The sequence below is a fragment of the Enhydra lutris genome, unplaced genomic scaffold, assembly GCF_002288905.1.
Source record: "Enhydra lutris kenyoni isolate GAN:26980312 unplaced genomic scaffold, ASM228890v2 scaffoldscaffold13, whole genome shotgun sequence".
Lineage (NCBI taxonomy): Eukaryota > Metazoa > Chordata > Mammalia > Carnivora > Mustelidae > Enhydra > Enhydra lutris.
This window is the reverse complement of record NW_019154097.1, coordinates 32,401,263-32,420,177: the sequence shown is the minus strand read 5'-3', so window position 1 is coordinate 32,420,177 and position 18,915 is coordinate 32,401,263. Positions and strand designations below refer to the sequence as shown.

Sequence of the window (18,915 nt, the reverse complement as noted above, 5' to 3'; positions counted from 1 at the left end):
ATGACCTAAGTGGAAATCAAGAGTCAGGTGCTCAACTGACTAAGCCACCCAGGTGCCCCCCTAAGGATTTTTCAAAATATGATACTTTTAAATAATAAACTGGAATAAATACACAATGGGACCACTCAGCAACTATAACTTCTAAATCAGGGGGAGTGGAAGAGGGAGAAGCAGGCTTCCTGCTGAGCAGGGAGCCTGATGCAGGGCTCAATCCCAGGACCCTGGGATTAGTACCTGAGCCAAAGGCAGATGCTTAATGACCGAGCCACCCAGGTGACCCAACTTTTAAATTATAAATGAATTGTCTAAAAGGACAGAATCCCTACCACTACAAGAAAAAGTTGTGCTTTTATTTTTTTAAAGACATAATTTATTTGAGAGGGAGAGAGCACGAGGAGGGTAGTGGCAGAGGGAAAGGGAGAGACAGACTCCCTGCTGAGTGGGGAGCCTGACGCAGGGCCAGTCCCAGGGCCAATCCCAGGACCTGAGATCATGACCTGGGCTGACCAACGCTAAACTGACTGAGCCACGCAGGTGCCCTAAGAAAAAGTTGTTTTTCTTTTTTTTTTTTTTTTAAGATTATTTATTTATTTATTTGACAGACAGAGGTCACAAATAGGCAGAGAGGCAGGCAGAGAGAGAGAGAGAGGATGAAGCAGGCTCCCCGCTGAGCAGAGAGCCCGATGGGGGGCTCAATCCCAGGACCCTGGGATCATGATCTGAGCTGAAGGCAGAGGCTTTAACCCACTGAGCCACCCAGGCATCCCAGAAAAAGTTGTTTTTAATCAAAAGTATACAGAAAAAAAGATAAAAGGCAGAAGATTAATGAAATAGATAAACTGGTTAGATTTAAGTACACACTTATCATTTATTGAAGCTTTCCACTTTTACAGTGGAGTAAAAATAATACCTTCAAATGAAAATAATACATAGATTAGAAATGGGATTTTAACAATCTAATTTAAAAATAAAAATGGGCAACGGAGCGTGCCTGGGTGGCTCAGTTCGTTGGGCGTCTGCCTTCGACTCAGGTCATGATCCCAGGGTCCTAGGATCAAGCCCCATATCAGTTTCTATTTAACAGGGAGTCTGCTTCTCCTTCTCCCACTGCTCCTCCCCCTGCTCCTTCTCTCTCTCACTCACTCTTTCTCTCTCAAATAAATAAATAAAATCTTTAAAAAAGGGGGGGGCAAAGGAGGGGCACCTGGGTGGCTCAGCTAGTTAAGTGTCCAACTCTTGATTTTGGCTCAGGACATGATCTCAGGATTGTGAGATCAAGTCTTGCATGGGGCTCCACACTGGGTATGAAGCCTGCTTAAGATTTTCTCTCTCCCGGGGCGCCTGGGTGGCTCAGTGGGTTAAGCCGCTGCCTTCGGCTCGGATCATGATCTCGGGGTCCTGGGATCGAGCCCCGCATCAGGCTCTCTGCTCAGCAGGGAGCCTGCTTCCTCCTCTCTCTCTGCCTGCTTGTGATCTCTGTCTGTCAAATAAATAAATAAAATCTTAAAAAAAAAAAATTAAAAAAAATTAAAAATAAAAAAGATTTTCTCTCTCCCTCTGCCCTCCCCCCCAAAAAATAAAAATACTAAGTGAATGAATGAATGAATGAATAAAAATGGGCAAAGGACATGTGTAGACATCTTTTCAAAGAAGATATACAAATGACCCAAGAAGCACATGAAAAAAATGCTTATCACTAGCCATCAGGGAATTGCAAATCAAAACCACAATGGAATACCACTTCATACCCACTAGGATGGCTATAAGAAAAAAGATGGATAATAACAAGTATTGGCAAGGATGTTATGAAATTGGAATCCTTATGCGCTGCTGGTGGGAACCTGCTGCAGCCACTCTGGGAAAGGAAATGGTAACTCTTTCCTCAAACAGTTAAACATAGTTACCATATGACCCAGTAATTTTATTCCTAGGTATCTACCCAAGTGAATTGAAAAGACCTGTTTAAAAAAATTAAAATAAGAAAAAAATAAATGTAACATAAGTCTTCTATTCCATGAATATGGTATATTGCTTCATTTATTTAAACCTTCTTTGATTTCTTTCATCAGTGTTTTATAGCTTTCAGTATATAGATCTAGAACATATTCCATTAGATTTATACTAAATATCTCATTTTTTTCATTCTATTATCAATAATACTATTTAAAATTTCAATTTCTATATAGATTTTTTAAGGATTATTTATTTATTTATTTATTTGTCAGAGAGAGAGAGAGAAAGAGTGAGAGAGCACACAAGCACGCAGAGGTGGAGAGAGAAGCAGGTTCCCTGCCAAGCAAGGAGCCCAATGCAGGACTCGATCCCAGGACCCTAGAATCACGACATGAGCTGAAGGCAGTGGCTTAATCGAATGAGCCACCTAGGAGTCCCTCTATATAGATTTTTGTAAACTGACTTTGTATTTTGCAACTTTGCTAAACTATATACAATTCTCTTCATAGCGTTGCTCCCTTATTTGTGAAGTGAAAAATTATGATTTCCACATTGCAATATACCTAAGAAACTAAAAGATTGAAAGTAAATTTGTTAAAATATCAATTCTTCCCAAACTGATCTATAGATTCGACACAATTCCAATCAAAATCCCAGAAAGAAAATAAAATTTAAAAAAAAAATCCCAGAAAGATTTTTAAAAATAGAAATAGACATGCTGGGGTGCCTGGGTGGCTCAGTGGGTTAAAGCCTCTGCCTTCGGCTCAGGTCATGATCCCAGGGTCCTGGGATCGAGCCCCGCATCGGGATCTCTGCTCAGCAGGGAGCCTGCTTCCCTCCCCCATCTCTACCTGCCTCTGCCTACTTGTGATCTCCCTCTGTCAAATAAATAAATAAAATCTTAAAAAAAAAAAAAAAAAAAGAAATAGATATGCTGATGATTCTATAATTTATCTGGGAAAGCAAATGAACCAAAAGAACCAAAATGGGGGCGCCTGAGTGGCTCAGTGGGTTGAGCCTCTGCCTTTGGCTCAGGTCATGATCTCAGGGTCCTGGGTTCGAGTCCCGCATCGGGCTCTCTGCTCAGCAGGGAGCCTGCTTCCTCCCCTCTCTCTGCCAGCCTCTCTGCCTACTTGTGATCTCCCTCTCTCTGTCAAAAAAAAAAAAAAGAACCAAAACGATTATGAAAAAGAAGAACAAAGTTGGAGAACTCACAACACCTGGTTTCCAGTGTTACTTTAAAGCTACAGTAATTGGCACAGAGTGGATTTTGGTGAAAGCATACACACAGATCAGTGAAACAGAACACTGAGTCCAGAAATGGACCCACCCATATATGATCAACTGATTTTCAACAAAGAACAAAGACAATTCAATGGAAAAAGGGATCGTCTTTTCAACAAATGGGGCTAGAACAACTAGACACCCACATACAAAAAAAATTCACACACACACAAATGAACCTCCTGACAAAATACATAAAAATTAACTCAAAATGGATCAAAGATTAAATGTAAGGCCTAAAATGATAAAACTTCTGGAAGAAAACACAGAAAATTTATAAAACAAAAAATCTTTGTGAATTTAGGCTGGGCAAGGATTTCTTAGACTACCAAAAACACAATCTATAAAAGAAGAAATTGATAAACTAGAACTTCTCTGAAAAATACTGTTCATAGAATGAAGAGACGAGACACAACTGTGAGAAAAGATTTGTAAATCATATAACTGATAAAGGACTTGCACCCAGAATATATAAAGACCTGGGGCGCCTGGGTGGCTCAGTGGGTTAGAGCCTCTGCCTTCAGCTCAGGTCATGGTCGCAGGATCCTGGGATCCAGCCCCACATCAGGCTCTCTGCTCGGCGGGGAGCCTGCTTCCCCCTCTCTCTCTGCCTGCCTCTCTGCCTACTTGTGATCTCTGTCAAATAAATAAATAAAATCTTTAAAAAAAAAAAAATATATATATATATATATATATAAAGACCTCTCAAAACTCAATCATAAAAAAATAACCCAATGAAAAATATACAAAACTTTGGACATTTCACCAAAGATATAGAGGTGACGCTAAATACATGAAAATACGCTTCTCATCATCATCAGTCATTAGCAAGAGGCAAATTAAAACCATCATACAGGGGCACCTGGGTGGCTCAGTGGGTTAAGCATCTGCCTTCAGCTCAGGTCATGATCCCAGGCTCCTGGGGCTTCCTGCTCAGCAGGGAGTCGGCTTCTCTCTCTCTCATAAATAAATAAATAATCTTAAAAAAATAAAAATAGAAATAAAACCATCATACCAATACCAATCAGAATGGCTTTCTCTTTCTTCCTTCTCCCTCCCTCCTTCCCCCTTTCTCTCTTTCTTTCTTAGTAGGCTCCACACCCAGTGTGGAGATCAATGCCAAGCTGAACTCGCAACTCTGAGATAAAGAACTGAGCTGAGATCAAGAGTTGAATGCTTAACCAACTTGAGCCCCAGTGCCCCAGAAGGGCTAAAATTTTAAAAACATATAATACCATGTACTAACAAGGAACGTTGGTAGGAATGTAAAATGGTATAGTACTTAGGACACCAATTTGACAGCTTCTTATCATCTTATCAGATGACCCATTAATTCCACTCTTAGGTATTTACATATCCAAGTGATCTGGTCACATAGAAACCTGGGTGAACTCTTATAGAAGCATTTGCGATTGTCCAAATGTCCTTCAGCTGGCAAAGTAATAAGCCAAATGCGTCCACACAAAAGAACAGCAGTCAACAATAAGAAGGAACAAACTACAGACACATGCCACATGGTGACTCTCGAGCACATTATACTAAGGTTAAAGAGGTCATATTTAAAAAGCTACATATTTTATGATTCCAGCAATATGACATTCTGGGAGAGGCAAAACTATAGGGACAGAAAACACCTCAGTGTTTGCCCGGGGCTGGGGGTGGAAGTAGAGGTTGACTAGAAAGGGCAGCACAAGGGAATTTAAGGAGGTCATGATACTGTGCTGTATTTTGGGTATGGTGGTGGTCACATGACTGTATGTCACGGCTGAAACGTGAAGCGCTGTTCATTTTAAAAGGGTGAATTTGGGGGCGCCTGGGTGGCTCAGTGGGTTAAGCCTCTGCTTTCGGCTCAGGTCATGATCTCAGGGTCCTGGGATCGAGCCCTGCATCCGGCTCTCTGCTCAGCGGGTAGCCTGTTTCCCCCTCTCTCTCTGCCTGCCTCTCTGCCTACTTCTGATCTCTGTCTGCCAAATAAATAAATAAAATCTTTAAAAAAAAAAAAAAAAGAATGAATGAAGACTGCTTCTGTCTAGGTGTCCTCTCAATTTCTGACACATCCTATGAATCATGGCCCCATCTCACAAAGGTATGTACTTGATGTGAAAATCGAAACTGCATTCTTTTCCGGAGGAAAGTGATTCCTACAAACAAACATGAGGAGAAATTGCTAGCAGCTAGGAGACAACGAGAAAGACAAATAGTATATTTTGAACTCCTTGCATCATTGTAATATACTGACAAAACTTCTGGGAACAGAAAGACTCTGGATTACAACATGGATTTACAAACTGAAATGTCATCTATTAACATAAAATAGATATAAAATGCCCAGAAAATGAAATCCTCCTTTCCCTTACAATCTCTTTGTAGAGACCAGAAAACAAATACATTTTATAGAAATAAAGAAAAAAGGGGAAAGATAAAGGGTAGAACTGGAAACAGAAATTGGGTCAGAATGCAACTTGTCCATCGGTTCTTCAGGCCGATTCTCCCATTTCCCAGTTCATTTGCACCTGTCAAGAAATTTTTTTAGGGGCGCCCTGGGTAGCTCAGTCATTAAGTATCCGCCTTTGACTCAGTTCATGATTCCAGGGTCCTGGGATCAAGCCCCACATCAGGCTCCCTACTCAATGGGAAGCCTGTTTCTCCCTTTCCCACCCCCGCCCCCGCTTGTGTTCCCTCTCTTACTGTGTCTCTCTCTGTCAAATAAATAAATAAATTCTTAAAAAAAAAAGAAAAGAAAAATATTTTTTTAAAAATGTATTTATTTATTTGAGAGAGAGAGCACAAGGAGGGAGGGAGGAGGAGCAGAGGGAGAGGGAGAAGCAGGCTCCCCACTGAGCAGGGACACCCAATGCTGCAGATGCCAGGGCTCAATCCCAGGACCCTGGGATCATCTGAGCCAAAGGCAGGTGCCCGTTTCAGGAAATTTATCTGAAACTCCTTTCTCCCCCCAAACTCTGGCCCCACAGGACAGAACTAGTCTATCTTGTGCTCAAAATCCTCTAACACTTACTAACCCTTTTTGTGGATCTTTTCATGATGATAATATTTACTGAATTTACTGTATGCTAAGAACTGTACTAAGTGATACACTATCTCTTATAACCTTCATAGAACCCCGCAAGGTAGGTGCTATCATTACTCATATCATAGTTAAGAAACTGAGGCACAAAAAGTTTCCCTTATTTGCCAAAGTCACATGGCCAATACATGGTGAATCAGAATTTTATCCCAGGTAGTCTAATCTCTGCTACATATATCAATTCTCTGAATTGCTATATGTAAAGATTAAGTCATTCATTCAACAACTACTGAGTCCCAAGCACTAATTCACATACTAAGGATAGACAAATTGATAAGACAAGGTTCTGCTCTCCCCTGAAGGAACTTCTGGTCTAGCTGGGCAAGACTAACAACAAAAAGACATACAATACACTGAGTTTATCCAGTGTGGGGGAAGCGGTGCGGGGGGGGACAGGGAAAACTTGGGAGTAACACAGAAAGCTCCTCAGGATTGTCTGCGTCTATCACAGCAGCATGAGTGTCCCGTATCTTAGTCTCCCATAGTTCCTAGCAGGTTGTGGACAAACATTGCTGGATGAATAGCTTAAAGGTGGTCTACCTCCTAGAATTCTGTTGTGTCGGTAGCTACTGCCACTCTAAAAGTCTGCTCAGAAAGATGTGACAAGTAGCCAAAAACTAATTTATCTTCCTCTCCATTGTATGCTTCATTCATTGACGTTCAGTAAGTATTTATTGATGGCTGACAGAATCAGCCACTGTTCTTAGCATGGAGTACAGTGGTGAACATACCACATAAAGACCCTGTTCTCATTCAAGTGGATGAATCCATCAAAGAAATAACAAAAAAAAAAAAAAAGAAAGAAAGACAAAAAACAAACAGAAACAAAATCAAAGAAAATACAACTACAAAAACAAAACAAACCTGAACAAGATCATTTCAGTTAATTTGAAGTGCTACAAAGAAAATAAAATGAGGAAATACAATCAACAGTGACTATCAGGTGTTGATTTAGGTTGGGAAGACCAGGCGGCGTAGGGAGCATTTAAACTGGTGCGTGTTGGTTAAAAAATTCTTTATTTTACTTTTATTTTTAGAGAAACAAAGGAAAAACTAGAAACCCTGTCCAAAATCAGGAGCCAAAATTAACCTGTGTCACTGACAAGGAATTGCAATAATATTTTTTCCCAAAATTTATACATAACTCAAATGTTATCAGAACAGATGCTGTTTACACATTCACCAATTTTATGTAAAACTGATTTGCTTTCCATAAGCAGTGGTCTTGCTTTATTTCAGAAAATAAATTTTAGCTGTTTTGCATTTTTTTTTTAAACCCTTATGATGGCTTCTAAAAAGGCAGGGGAGGGGGGCATTAAAGAGCTACCGCATCAGCAGGGGTCCTGGCAAAAGGATGCAAAAACTTATTTCCATAACACTAAGGTTTTCATTTTAAAAGCACAATATTCAAATATAACATCTGAAAGAATGTAACATGTAACACAACATTCCATATTTCAAAACCCTTTAAAAAGACTACTGGAAGGAAATGGTGTATATAGAATAATGAAGTTATTTTTTTACTAATGTTGCAAGGAAATGGACATCAGGTTTTAAAAAATTAATTAACACTGATTTTGGCAAGTCATTTAACTGCTACGAGCCTCCATTTCTTTCCCACAGGTAAAATGACATTAGAGGATCCCTCATGGGTCCTTCCAGCCCTAAACGCCCTAAGAAAATAGAAGGTAAATGATTCAGAAACTTTACTGCATGAGGAAGGCAGGTGTTATGGTGGGCACTTTTTAAAACTTGTTTGTTTGGGGTTCATTTTTATGACAATGCTCATCTGATGCAATAGTTCAGGAAACGTTGTACAAGTGGGAATATTTCCTATATATCAACGGAAAACCCGGGAAAGGAAAACAGTTGTGATGCTCAAAAGGAAAGCTACACAGCTAAAAACGTTTGATCAAAGAGCGCTATAATAATAGAATCACCGAAAAGGAAACGGTCATTTCCACCACTTTTATTCTATTTCCTTTCTTATCCTCTCCTGCAGAGAGAAGCCCAGTTTTAATTTTTTCCAAAATCCGAAAGAGGCAGCAAAAGCCAAAGAAATCCTTGCACGTTTTTTTATTAAAGAAATCGACAAAATATTTAAGAGGCACTAGGTGTCCACACCTATCATCAATCTTCCTTAGCACCGAGGACGCCGTTTCCAAATATTACCACCAGCAGCCCTCACTCCACTGCAGCCGACACTCATCACCATCCATTTTTTTTTTTTTTTTTAATCCATTTACGCTGAGCCTTTCATCCAAACGCATCAACAACCATTTCCTCCCTGCAGCCGTGGTTTGGACTGCCCGGAACGTCCAGCCAAGCCGGGGCTGAGTCCTGCCAACAGGGAGACTGCAGACTGCGGTGCTGGGCAGTGCAGGGCCGCTCCGGCCGCCGCACGCTAAAGCTTTCCGCCTCCTCCCGAGTGATTTAAGAGGGTTCGGGACCCAGATAAGACCCCGCCCTTGCAGCCACGACCCCGGAACGGGAGGAGGAGAGAGGCGGCCTCGGCTCAGCAGAGCCAAGCCTTTGGAAAAACAGGCTGCTCCTCCCCAGCGGCCAGCAGCGGCCGGGGCTGGGCGAGCGGCGCGTCGCGGCCGGTGCGCGCCGAGCGGCTCCCAGGTGGGTCTCCGCAGCCAGGGACCGCGGCTCGGGCTCCCGGAGGGGGTGGGGGTGGCGGCGCGGGCCGCGATCTCGCTCGTCACGATTCACCAAGCAGAGTGGAAAAGAGGGAGGGACTGGAGGCAGAAAACGGAACGGAATCAGGGAGCTCGGGGAATAAAGAAGGCAAGGAAGGGGAGAGGGGAAGGGGGAGAAGGTGATGGGAATGAAGAATGGGGGTGCACGGAAGGGTGATGGTTGCAGAAGGGGAGGGTAATGGGCTGCGGGGGATAAAGGCGAGGTGGAAGGGAGGGATGGGGTGCTGGGTTCGTGAAGGGGGAGGAAGAAGGAATGGCGTGAAGGGGGATGGGGTGAGGGGGAGAGAAATGGAGGTGAGGAGGGAGCGATGGGGTGGTAAGGAGGGAAGAGCGGGATGGGGATGCAGGGGAGAGATGGGTGAAGGAGGATGGGGTGAAGAGGGACGGGGTGGGATGCAGGGGGAGGAATGCGGGACGGGGAGAGCGGGGGAAGCAGGGAAGCGGGCGCCGGCCGCAGGAGGCCGGGAGGGACTTCCCAGCGAGGAGGGCGGCGCCGGAATAACGGGACCCTCCCAGCCCCGAGCCCCCGGCCGGGCGGGGCGAGCAGCAGGCGCGGAGGCCGGGGCGCCTCGGGCAGGTACGGCGCCCCTCTCCTGCCTGGCAGCCCGCGCCTGCGGGAGGACCCCGACTCCACTTACTCTCTCCGACCACGGCTTTGAGGCCAATGGGAGCCATCGCGCTGCGCGAGTCTCCGGGCTCCGAGTCTCCTCAGGCGACGCCCGCGGACACGACTACCTCCCCGGGTCGGCGCGCTCTGCCGGCTGCAGCCCTCCGCTCCGCAGCGGCGCTCGGGCTCGACTGACGCGCGGACTCGCCGCGGAGGCGCGGCGCAAGCCAGAGCGAGGCTGCCGACCTGCCGGCGCGCGCTCGCGGGCGGGGCCGGCCAGGGGCGGGGCCTTGTGCCAGCCGTCAGCGTCACCCGCGCGCCTCCGCCAATCGCACTGCGGCCCGGGAGCTCGGCCCCGCCCTCCGAGATGCGGCTGGACGCGAGGCGGTCCCTGGCTGGCGCGAAAGCCGCGCCCTCCCCCTCACCTCACGCGCCGCGCGCACCCTGCCAGTCGCGCGCTCCGGGGGCGCAGGGTCCTAAAGTCCTCTCCGCCCGCCTCTGCACCTGGCCACAGGCTACTGACAAGCTCCCTCTTCCTGAAACCACGTTCTGTCCTGTCTTTCCCGTTTCTGGGAATCCTCCATTTTTCGCCTGCCGGCATAAGGAACTCAGAGACTCCTCACCACAAGATAACTGGAGGTTTATCGACATCATCTCTGTCTGGGTACCTGTATCCACATACACACCGTTCACTGAGCTCTTATGGGTCAGGCTCCACGCTAAGCGCTTTACTGCATCATCTCATTAAATCCTCACAGTAATTAAGAATTGTTTTTAATCTCCATTTTCAGATGGAAAAAAAAAATACCCGAGGCTCAGAGAATTGAGCACTAGAGTTCCTCTCAGAATGTGTAACATTCATTAGCAAATATTGAGTGGTCCCCCACTACTCTATGCAAGCTACTATTCTGGGCATTGGAGCTACAACCCTCTACTAGGCAGACTCGATCAGAGTCTCTGGGCACTTAAAAGGCTAGAAATTTCCAAGTCCCAAGTCTGATAGGAATATGCTGTAGGACAACTCAGGTCTCAGCATCTCCTTACAGGAGTCCACATTACCAAAGTGGTCCCGAGTCAGTTTTTGATGGACTTTTTATTAAGATTTTATTTATTTACTGGACAGAAGGAGAGAAAGAGAGAACACAAGCAGAGGGCGTGACAGGCAGAGGGAGAGAGAGGCAGGATCCCATGCCCTGGGATCATGACCTGAGCTGAAGGCAGCCGCTTAACCCCCTGAGCCACCCAGGAGGTACCCCTTTGATGGACTTTCTTTATTGATGGGGGAGGTTCCTTTTGAAATATGGCACAGGACTCACCTCTGGCTTCAAAGAAAAGCAAATAAGTGGAGCCCATTAAAAAATCAGAAAAGACAGGAGAGCTAAAAGTCATAAAATCAGTGAATACTCATTAAATTTTTAGAATAACTCTGTGAGCTAAGTCCTCTTTTCTTAATATTATTAAGAAATGTAATAATATGGGGCGCCTGGGTGGCTCAGTGGGTTAAAGCCTCTGCCTTCGGCTCAGGTCATGATCTCAGGGTCCTGGGATCAAGCCCCTCATCGGTCTCTCCGCTCAGCGGGGAGCCTGATTCCGCCCCCCCCACCCCATCTGCCTACTTGTGATCTCTCTCTCTGTCAAATAAATAAATAAAATATTTTTTAAAATTGAGATTCAGAGAGGCTAAGAGCTTTGTTAGTAAGTGACAAAGGAAAGATCCAATTCCAGAATCTGAATTCTGAATCATTATTTTACACCAAACAGTTAAAGCAGCTGAGGCCCGTAGGAGGGCTTTCCAAAGGTCACACACAGTAAGGAATGGCAGAACCAGGATGAGAGTTCACATGTGCCAGTTCAGCTACCAGCCCCAGGGCAGGAAGATTTGACCATCTTCTTGTCCCCACCCCAATCCACACCAACAGAACTTTCACGTGGCTTCACATGTCTATCATTTCATGTCTGGGTTCTGCCTTTTACCCAAGGAAGGTATTGATCCTCTCAGGGTGCATTTGGGGAAGGAGGAGATAATTTGTAAATGTGAGGGAACTTGTCATGCTGCATGCTCCACCCCTTAGCCAGCAAGGACTGTCCTCAAGGAGCCAGTATTCTGGCTGAGAAGACAGCAAGAATCAAGGAGTCAGACACAGCATTGAGTGACTGTCCTAATAAGTGTTGAAGCAGGGCAGGGGCTGTGAGAGTAACAGAGCACTTGACCCAGTGGACCTGGGGAAGTACAGTCTACAGGCTTCCTGAGATGAGTAAAGGGTAGCAAGAGAGGCCTGGGAGAGTGTCAGATATACAAACAGGAAAAGGCAGATATACAGAAAATGCAAAGACCAAGTGCCAGGAATTTGGCTTTTCCAGGAACAGAGAGGGCCAGTGTGGCTGGAGGGGAGACTGAGGGGCAGGATAGAGAGGAAAGACCCCAAGGGTAGGCCTCACTGCAAGGCTCTAGGACATTTTGGTAACCTGGAATCTGTGTGGGGACTTCCTCAAAGGTCACAGGCTAATAAAATATAGCAGCTTGTTATTTTCTGCAGAGGGGAGGACAAAAAAAGAAATCTTTTCCTGTGGATGTGTACCTGAGATGTTCACTACGGAGGGCAAAAATCAGAACGGTTGTTATTCTAAATAGAATGGTTGAAAAAGCAAGTGGGGTGACAGACTGTGAACTCACCCCGGAACCCCTGACTCTGGAGCGGCGGATTGGAATCCTCCTGGATGTGGAAGCCAAGACGGGCTTGAGACCTCCTGACATCTCTGAGCTTTGGCTTCCACATCTGTGAAACAAGGACAATAGAACTTCCTGGCCTCAGAGGAGACTGCGAGATGACCTACACGGTAAGGTAAAAGCCTCCCCCAGTCATCACGCCTATCGCCCTTTACTCTATATTCTTTATTTGCATACACGTTTGATACACCCCAGCCACCAGGCAAGGGGCCCTCATGAATTTTCATTGAATTCTCACTACAGCCCCAAGAGGTCAATGCTATTATTATTTAATTTTCCTGGTGCGCAGGGAGGTCAAGTCACTTGCCCAAGGTCACATGGCTCTAAGCGCAGACCGGGGACTCGCGCTCTTTCTGATGCCCAGGGGAGCACATCCACGCCCAGGCGCAGCCCCAGTGCCCTGACCCTCTCTTTAGAGAGGTCTGGCTGTGTGGACTGCTAGCTGGGAGCATATCAACAACCAGAACCTGTACGAACTGGAAATCCGTATAAGAGCCCTCTGCCCCGCGCCCAGCCCAGCCAGAGCGCGCGGCGGGGCTGCGTCCGCAGGATGAGCTGGGCTGGTCCGCGGCCGGGCAGGTGCGCTTGCAGCTGCGCATGCGCGGCCTGCAGCCTCTGCAGATCCCTGGTGCGGACCAGCTGCTGGGGGTAGGAAGAGTCCTGCGATTTACGCACGGGTCATGTGACGGCGGGGTGCTCGGTTGTGGCTGGGCGGGTGCACCCCCAGGAGACAGGCAGGTGGAGGCGGGTGGGGGTGGTGGGGGATGGATGCAGAGCGGAGGAGGGAAAAACTGGAGGTCTGAGCGTAAGGGCGGTGAGCCGCGTAGAGGGACCAAGAGAGGGGAGAGAGGGACAGACGAGCCGGAATCGGCAATGGGGCTGACCAAGTTGAGACAGAAGCAACCAGTATAGTTGTTGCCACCAAACCTGACACAGTGGACCCACTGGCTTGGGTCCCCTACACACCTTCTCCCACAGTCTCGGGCTTACACCTAACTCCTGCGCTTTAAAGCCGCATCATCAATTGCATGTTTCTGTGTTCACCTCCACCCCTTCCCATGGCCACTGGACCTTTAGATTCCGCTACATTCTTTTAGAAGCAGTTTCGAAAGATTTCAACAAGATAGTATTTATAACATTATTTACCTAGTACTGGGTACCTAGTAAGGATTCAATGAACCTTAGCTATTAACACCATTAAAAATAACATGATGCTGTGTCCTGCCTTTATTGCTGCTGTAGGTTCTTGGCAGAGAATGACAAAGTAATTGTCTCCATCACAGCCACCCACAGTCCCCAAACCTACAAAGAGCTGCTGGGCCTGGAGTCCTTGAGTTTGGAACATCCTTGCCCCCAAAAGTGAGTTAACAGATTTTTGTATTTGAGGTCAGAATATAATATTCAGAAGGCTTTGTTTTCAAAGTCTAGGCCAGGGTCTCAAGTTCAAAGGACTGTAGAGGCCATGGGGTGGTGAGTAACAACCACAAATGTGGCCAACAGCAGACTACATGCCTTGCCCAGAGGGGCAGTCCTTACTCAGTTCCAATCATGGAAACTGTTTTCCGGGCAGCAGCCGAGGATCTCAATGGTAAGAATTGTGATCTCTCCCAATGGTTAAGTATTGCTATGGACTAAAAATATTTTTTTTTAGTAACCCCGCCATTGGTCAAACAAAACACATCTGAGGGCCACATCCAGCCTTCAAGGCACCTGGATGCAGAACTCTGGGGGACCAAAGGGAAAATTTGGATTCCCCCATTCAGCAGGCTTCCAGAGAGGCCCTGACTTTTACCCCACTCCCACAGAGCCCCATTGTGGGCGGGCTCTGGACAGGCATAGTGGGAGTGTGAATGCCTGGCATCAACCACCAAAACCTTTCCCACTCAGCCTTGAGAACCAGGACAGAGTCCCTTTGCTCAGCCTGGCTCTGGGGCAGAGAGTAGGGCGAGCCACTTTCGAATGGACTAGTGAACAGTGTAGTGGAAGCCTCTGCAGACAGCTGATGCGGGCAGTTCCGATTTGCCTGGACTGTGTAAATCCCAGGAATAAGGAAAGAGCCACCCCCAAATGCCAGATACTAGAAGTCCCTGTGACCTTAGCCAGTGTGGGCTTAAAGCTGGTTTTGTTTTGTTTGTTTTTTAAAGATTTTTCTTATTTGACAGAGACAGAGTGAGAGTGAGCACAAGCAGGGGGAGAAGCAGGCAGAGGGAGAGGAAGGAGTGGGCTCCCTACCAGGTAAGGAGCCTGAGGAGGGGTTCGATCCCAAGACCCCAGGATCACAACCCAAGCTGAAAGCAGACACTCAACCAACCAAGCTGCCCAGGCATCCCCTTAAAGCTGGTTTTATTTGATTTAGAAAAATAAAGAAATATGGTGTTTTTTACACTGTAGATACCAGAGAACAATTTGTGTCTTTTATACTTTACATTAAATTGTTATAAGAACTCAGAGGAAGCAATTTTCATTCCAACTGGGTAAATAGTTTTGTTTAGACATGTTTTGCTTCTGGCCAGTTTGGCTAGAAAGATTCATGGAAGAAGTAGCTGTTGAGCTGAGCCCAGAAGCTGAGAAGAGAGAGATCAAATCAATCAAGAAAAGAGCATAGAGGTGTCTGGGTGGCTCAGTCGGTTAAGCATCTGCCTCCAGTTTAGGCATGATCTTGAGGGGGGGAGCTGGGATTGAGTTCTGCAACTGATTCTGTGCTCAGCGGGGAGCCTGCTTTTCCTCACCCTCTGACATCTCCCACCCCCCCACCCCCACACCCCCACCCCCGAGCTTGTGCTCTCTGGCTCTCTCTGTCAAATAAATAAATAAAAAAATTTTTTTAAAGATTCCATTCATTTATTTGACAGACAGAGATCACAAGTAGGCAGAGAGGCAGGCAGAGAGATAGAGGGAAGCAGGCTCCCCGCTGAGCAGAGAGCCCCATGTTGGGCTCAATCCCAGGACCCTGGGATCATGACCTGAGCTGAAGGCAGAGGCTTTAACCCACTGAGCCACCCAGGCGCCCCAATAAATAAAATCTTAAAAAAAAAAGAGCATAGACCCATGGTTCCTAAACTGTATGCTGAGGTGCCCTGAGGTGCCACAGCAAATTAACAGGAGCAAAGTAAAATATTTTAAGTTTTGGAGAGGAACAATGATATCATCTGTTGGACACCGAAAACTGGTAGCTGGGATTAGTTCACAGTTTCAAACATCAGATGTTCCTACATTCCTTTCTGTGACATTATATCTTCCTAAAGCTGGGTTTTCATCAGTTGATATGACAAGAAGCAAATAAATCATGCAAATCAATGTGGAACAGGAAATGAGAGAGTCAATGCCTGGTGTGATTCCAAGGTCTGAGAAGATGCACATATACCGTTAGTAAGCAATGGTGGTTACTTAAGAATTATTTTAAAATATCAGGGCGCCTGGGTAGCTCAGTTGTTGGGCATTTGCCTTTGGCTCAGGTCATGATCCTAAGGTCCTGGGATAGAGCCCTGCTCCCCGCTCAGTGGGAAGCCTGCTTCTCCCTCTCCCACTCCCATTCCCCCTGCTTGTGTTCTTGATCTTGCTGTGTCTTTCTCTGTTTAAATATATAAAATCTAAAAAAAAAAAAAAAAAAAAGAAAGAAAGAATTATTTTAAAATATCTTTTCTTTCAACTTATGGGTATTATTTTTCTTTCCTTTTTTTTTTAAGATTTTATTTATTTATTTGACAGAAAGAGAGAGATCACAAGTAGGCAGAGAGAGAGGGGGGAAACAGGCTCCTCGCTGAGCAGAGAGCCCGATGCGGGGCTCCATCCCAGGACCCTGAGATCATGACCCAAGCCAAAGGCTTATCCCACTGAGCCACCCAGGCACCCCTCCTTTTTTTTTTTTTTTTAAGATTCATTTATTTATTTAAGTCATCTCTACACCCAGTGTGGGGCTCAAACTCATGACCCTGAGATCAAGAGTTGCACACTCTCCTGATAGAGCCAGCCAGGCTCCCCTTGTTTTTTCAAATGGCTATTAAGTTGTAAGGACAAGTTGTTTGGTCCTAACTACTTACTAAACAAAGCTGATAGGTATTTCTTTTGGTCTGAGATGCTAGAGAAAAAATGACAGACACAGAGGCTGCCATGCTTGGGACCTCTGGCACAAGCCAAGTGTGTGGTCGTCACCAATGCAGCAATATTTACTGAGCACCTACTATGCACCAGACTGGAGAGGCAGCAGTGAATAGGAAAAAGAGTTCTCATTGGTTATGAAGCTGACATCCTAGAGGGAGAAATATAATAAGTTAAAAAATTATATAGTGTGTTAGAAGGTGGTAAGTGCTGTGACAAAAAGTGGTAGGGTCATCAGAGTAGGCCTGGGGAAGGGCAGGAGATAGTTTTGCACTTTATTTATTTTATTTTATTATTATTTTCTAAGTGGGCTCCATGCCCAGAGTCGATCCCAACACGGGGTCAAACTCACAACTGTGAGCGAGATCAAGGCCTGAGCCAGCAGATACTTAACTGACTTAGCCACCCAGGCATGCCTCGTTTTGCATTTTAAAGGGGAGAGACAAGCAGGCTGGGCTTCAATGAGAAGCCCTTGGATATGAGCTCAAAAGTCAGAAACCAGGGACGACTGGGCGGCTCAGTTGGTTAATAAGCCTCTGCTTTTGGCTCAGGTCATTTAATCTCTAAAATTTAAAAAAAAAAAGAAAAAATCCAGAAGCCAGATCCGGTGTCCTTGTCAGCACATAGGCTATGGATGACACCAGCAATAGTGACTGGGATGACCCAGGTGCTTAGGGTTGGTTGTGTGAAGGACATGGGGAAACACTCAATTTAAGGCTGAGCAGAAAGAGGGGACACCAGAAGGAGGCAGGAAGGAAATGGCCAGAAAAGTACAGGGGAGCCAGGGGGTGCGCGGAGATGGACTAGCAGGACAGCTAGGTGAACTGCAGATCAGGATCAAAGCACTTTTTTGAATAGGGGAGAACCTCTCTTTTTTAAAAACAAAACCTAAAAAAAAAAAAAAAAAAAAGTAAAAGAAATAAAAATAAAAATAAAACATTTTAAAAGCACATCAAATCAATAAAGCCAATTCCCATGTGCCCCCTCCCCCCCAAAAAAGATCAGTTAGTTTTGCTTCAGAATTGTGTTTGTTGATAGAAAAATAGATCTGGTTATATAACATGGAATCCTTCTCCACCTAAAACCTGGCTAAAGTAATAGCAGGGGAATCATAAAAGGTTTAAATCTATAAGGACACAAAGAGCAGGGGCATCTGAATGGCTCAGTCAGTAGAACATGGGACTCTTGATCTCAAGGACATGAGTTTGAACCCTATGTTGGGGACAGAGCCTACTTTAAAAAATTGCGAAAAAAAAAAAAAAAGACACAACAGAGAAAAGAGGGAATGGGAGATGAGAGATGATGACAGAACTCTGGAAGATGAACAGCATGTGGCTGAGGGTTAATGATTGCATAGAGAAGAGGAGGTGGAAACATGATTCTTCACAAAAAGAGACCAGACACAGCCACAGAACCTTGGAGGAAGCGCAGGAGTCATTGGGATCAGGTTCTTCGGAATGTGGGAGGGAAGGGTAGGGCTGAGTAAACAAAGGACACCGTAAGGAAAAAGAGCAATCCTGCTGCCAGGTCCCTTCCCTCCCTCTGCAGAGCCCGGTGACTGCCCCTCCCCCAGCAGAATAGCGATGAGAAGGAGCAGGAGAAGGAGGAAGACCTCAAGGTCAACAGAAGCATGTGTGGGACATGCTATGTGTCAATCACTATTCCAAGCTCTTTACATGTACTGATCCATTTAACCGTAATGGCCACCTATGAGTTATTTACTATCATTCTCCCCATTTTATAGATGAGGAAGCCAAGCCGTTTGCCCAAGTGCTCACAGCCAACAAGAGAAAGGGCCAGGATCCACACCGTGCCATGTGGGAGGCGAGGATATGGGAACACAGTGCTCTGTGGTTTTCAAGTATGGAAGTGACATTTATTTATTTATTCATTTAACATTTAATACATATTCATCAGGTGTCTGCGGTGCGCTGGGCCCTCTGCCAGGGGCTGAGCACTCCAGAGTGAGCGTGTAGACAATGCAGGGGTGAGGCAGGCCAGGAACAGGGAGCCAGCAAGGCCTGATGAGGGGCACCCAGTCCAGCCAGGGATCTGGAAGGAATTTTGGAAAAGGCAAAGTTGACATTGAGGCTCAGGAGTTCGCGTGGGAAAGAGGGGTGAGGGTGTTGGGGCACATCCTGAACAGAGCCAGCAGCATGGATGAAGAAGGCCCAGTAACCCATCTGTGGCCATGTTGGCACAGCCCACTTAGCAGCCCAGAGGAGGCTGGAGCAGAGGGGAAGGCACCAAGGGAGGCTAGGGTCATAGTTCAGGTCAGAACTGTGGAGTCTCTGGCATTCTTCTGGGGTGGGCATGGTGGGCATGGGAGGGGATGGACATAATTGAGGTGAATCAAAATAGCACCTGCCCCTTCCTGTGTGCCCTTGTTTACCAAATGCTTCAGGCACAATATCTCATTTAATCCCCCTCGAGATATGGCCAAGTGGGTATGATGATT

At 46.0% G+C, this 18,915-nt stretch overlaps 1 protein-coding gene across 2 annotated transcripts in view; it reads right to left on the bottom strand.

The window, feature by feature from the left end:
• Positions 1-9,775, bottom strand: part of LOC111146031 (syntaxin binding protein 1) — a 71,296-nt gene extending 61,521 nt beyond the window's left edge. For both annotated transcript variants that reach the window (XM_022501401.1, XM_022501402.1), the window contains exon 1: positions 9,663-9,775. In XM_022501401.1, the coding sequence (XP_022357109.1) occupies positions 9,663-9,699 (37 nt within the window). In that variant the 5' untranslated portion in view covers positions 9,700-9,775. The remainder of the gene's footprint in view (positions 1-9,662) is intronic.
• Between the last annotated feature and the right edge of the window lie 9,140 nt (positions 9,776-18,915).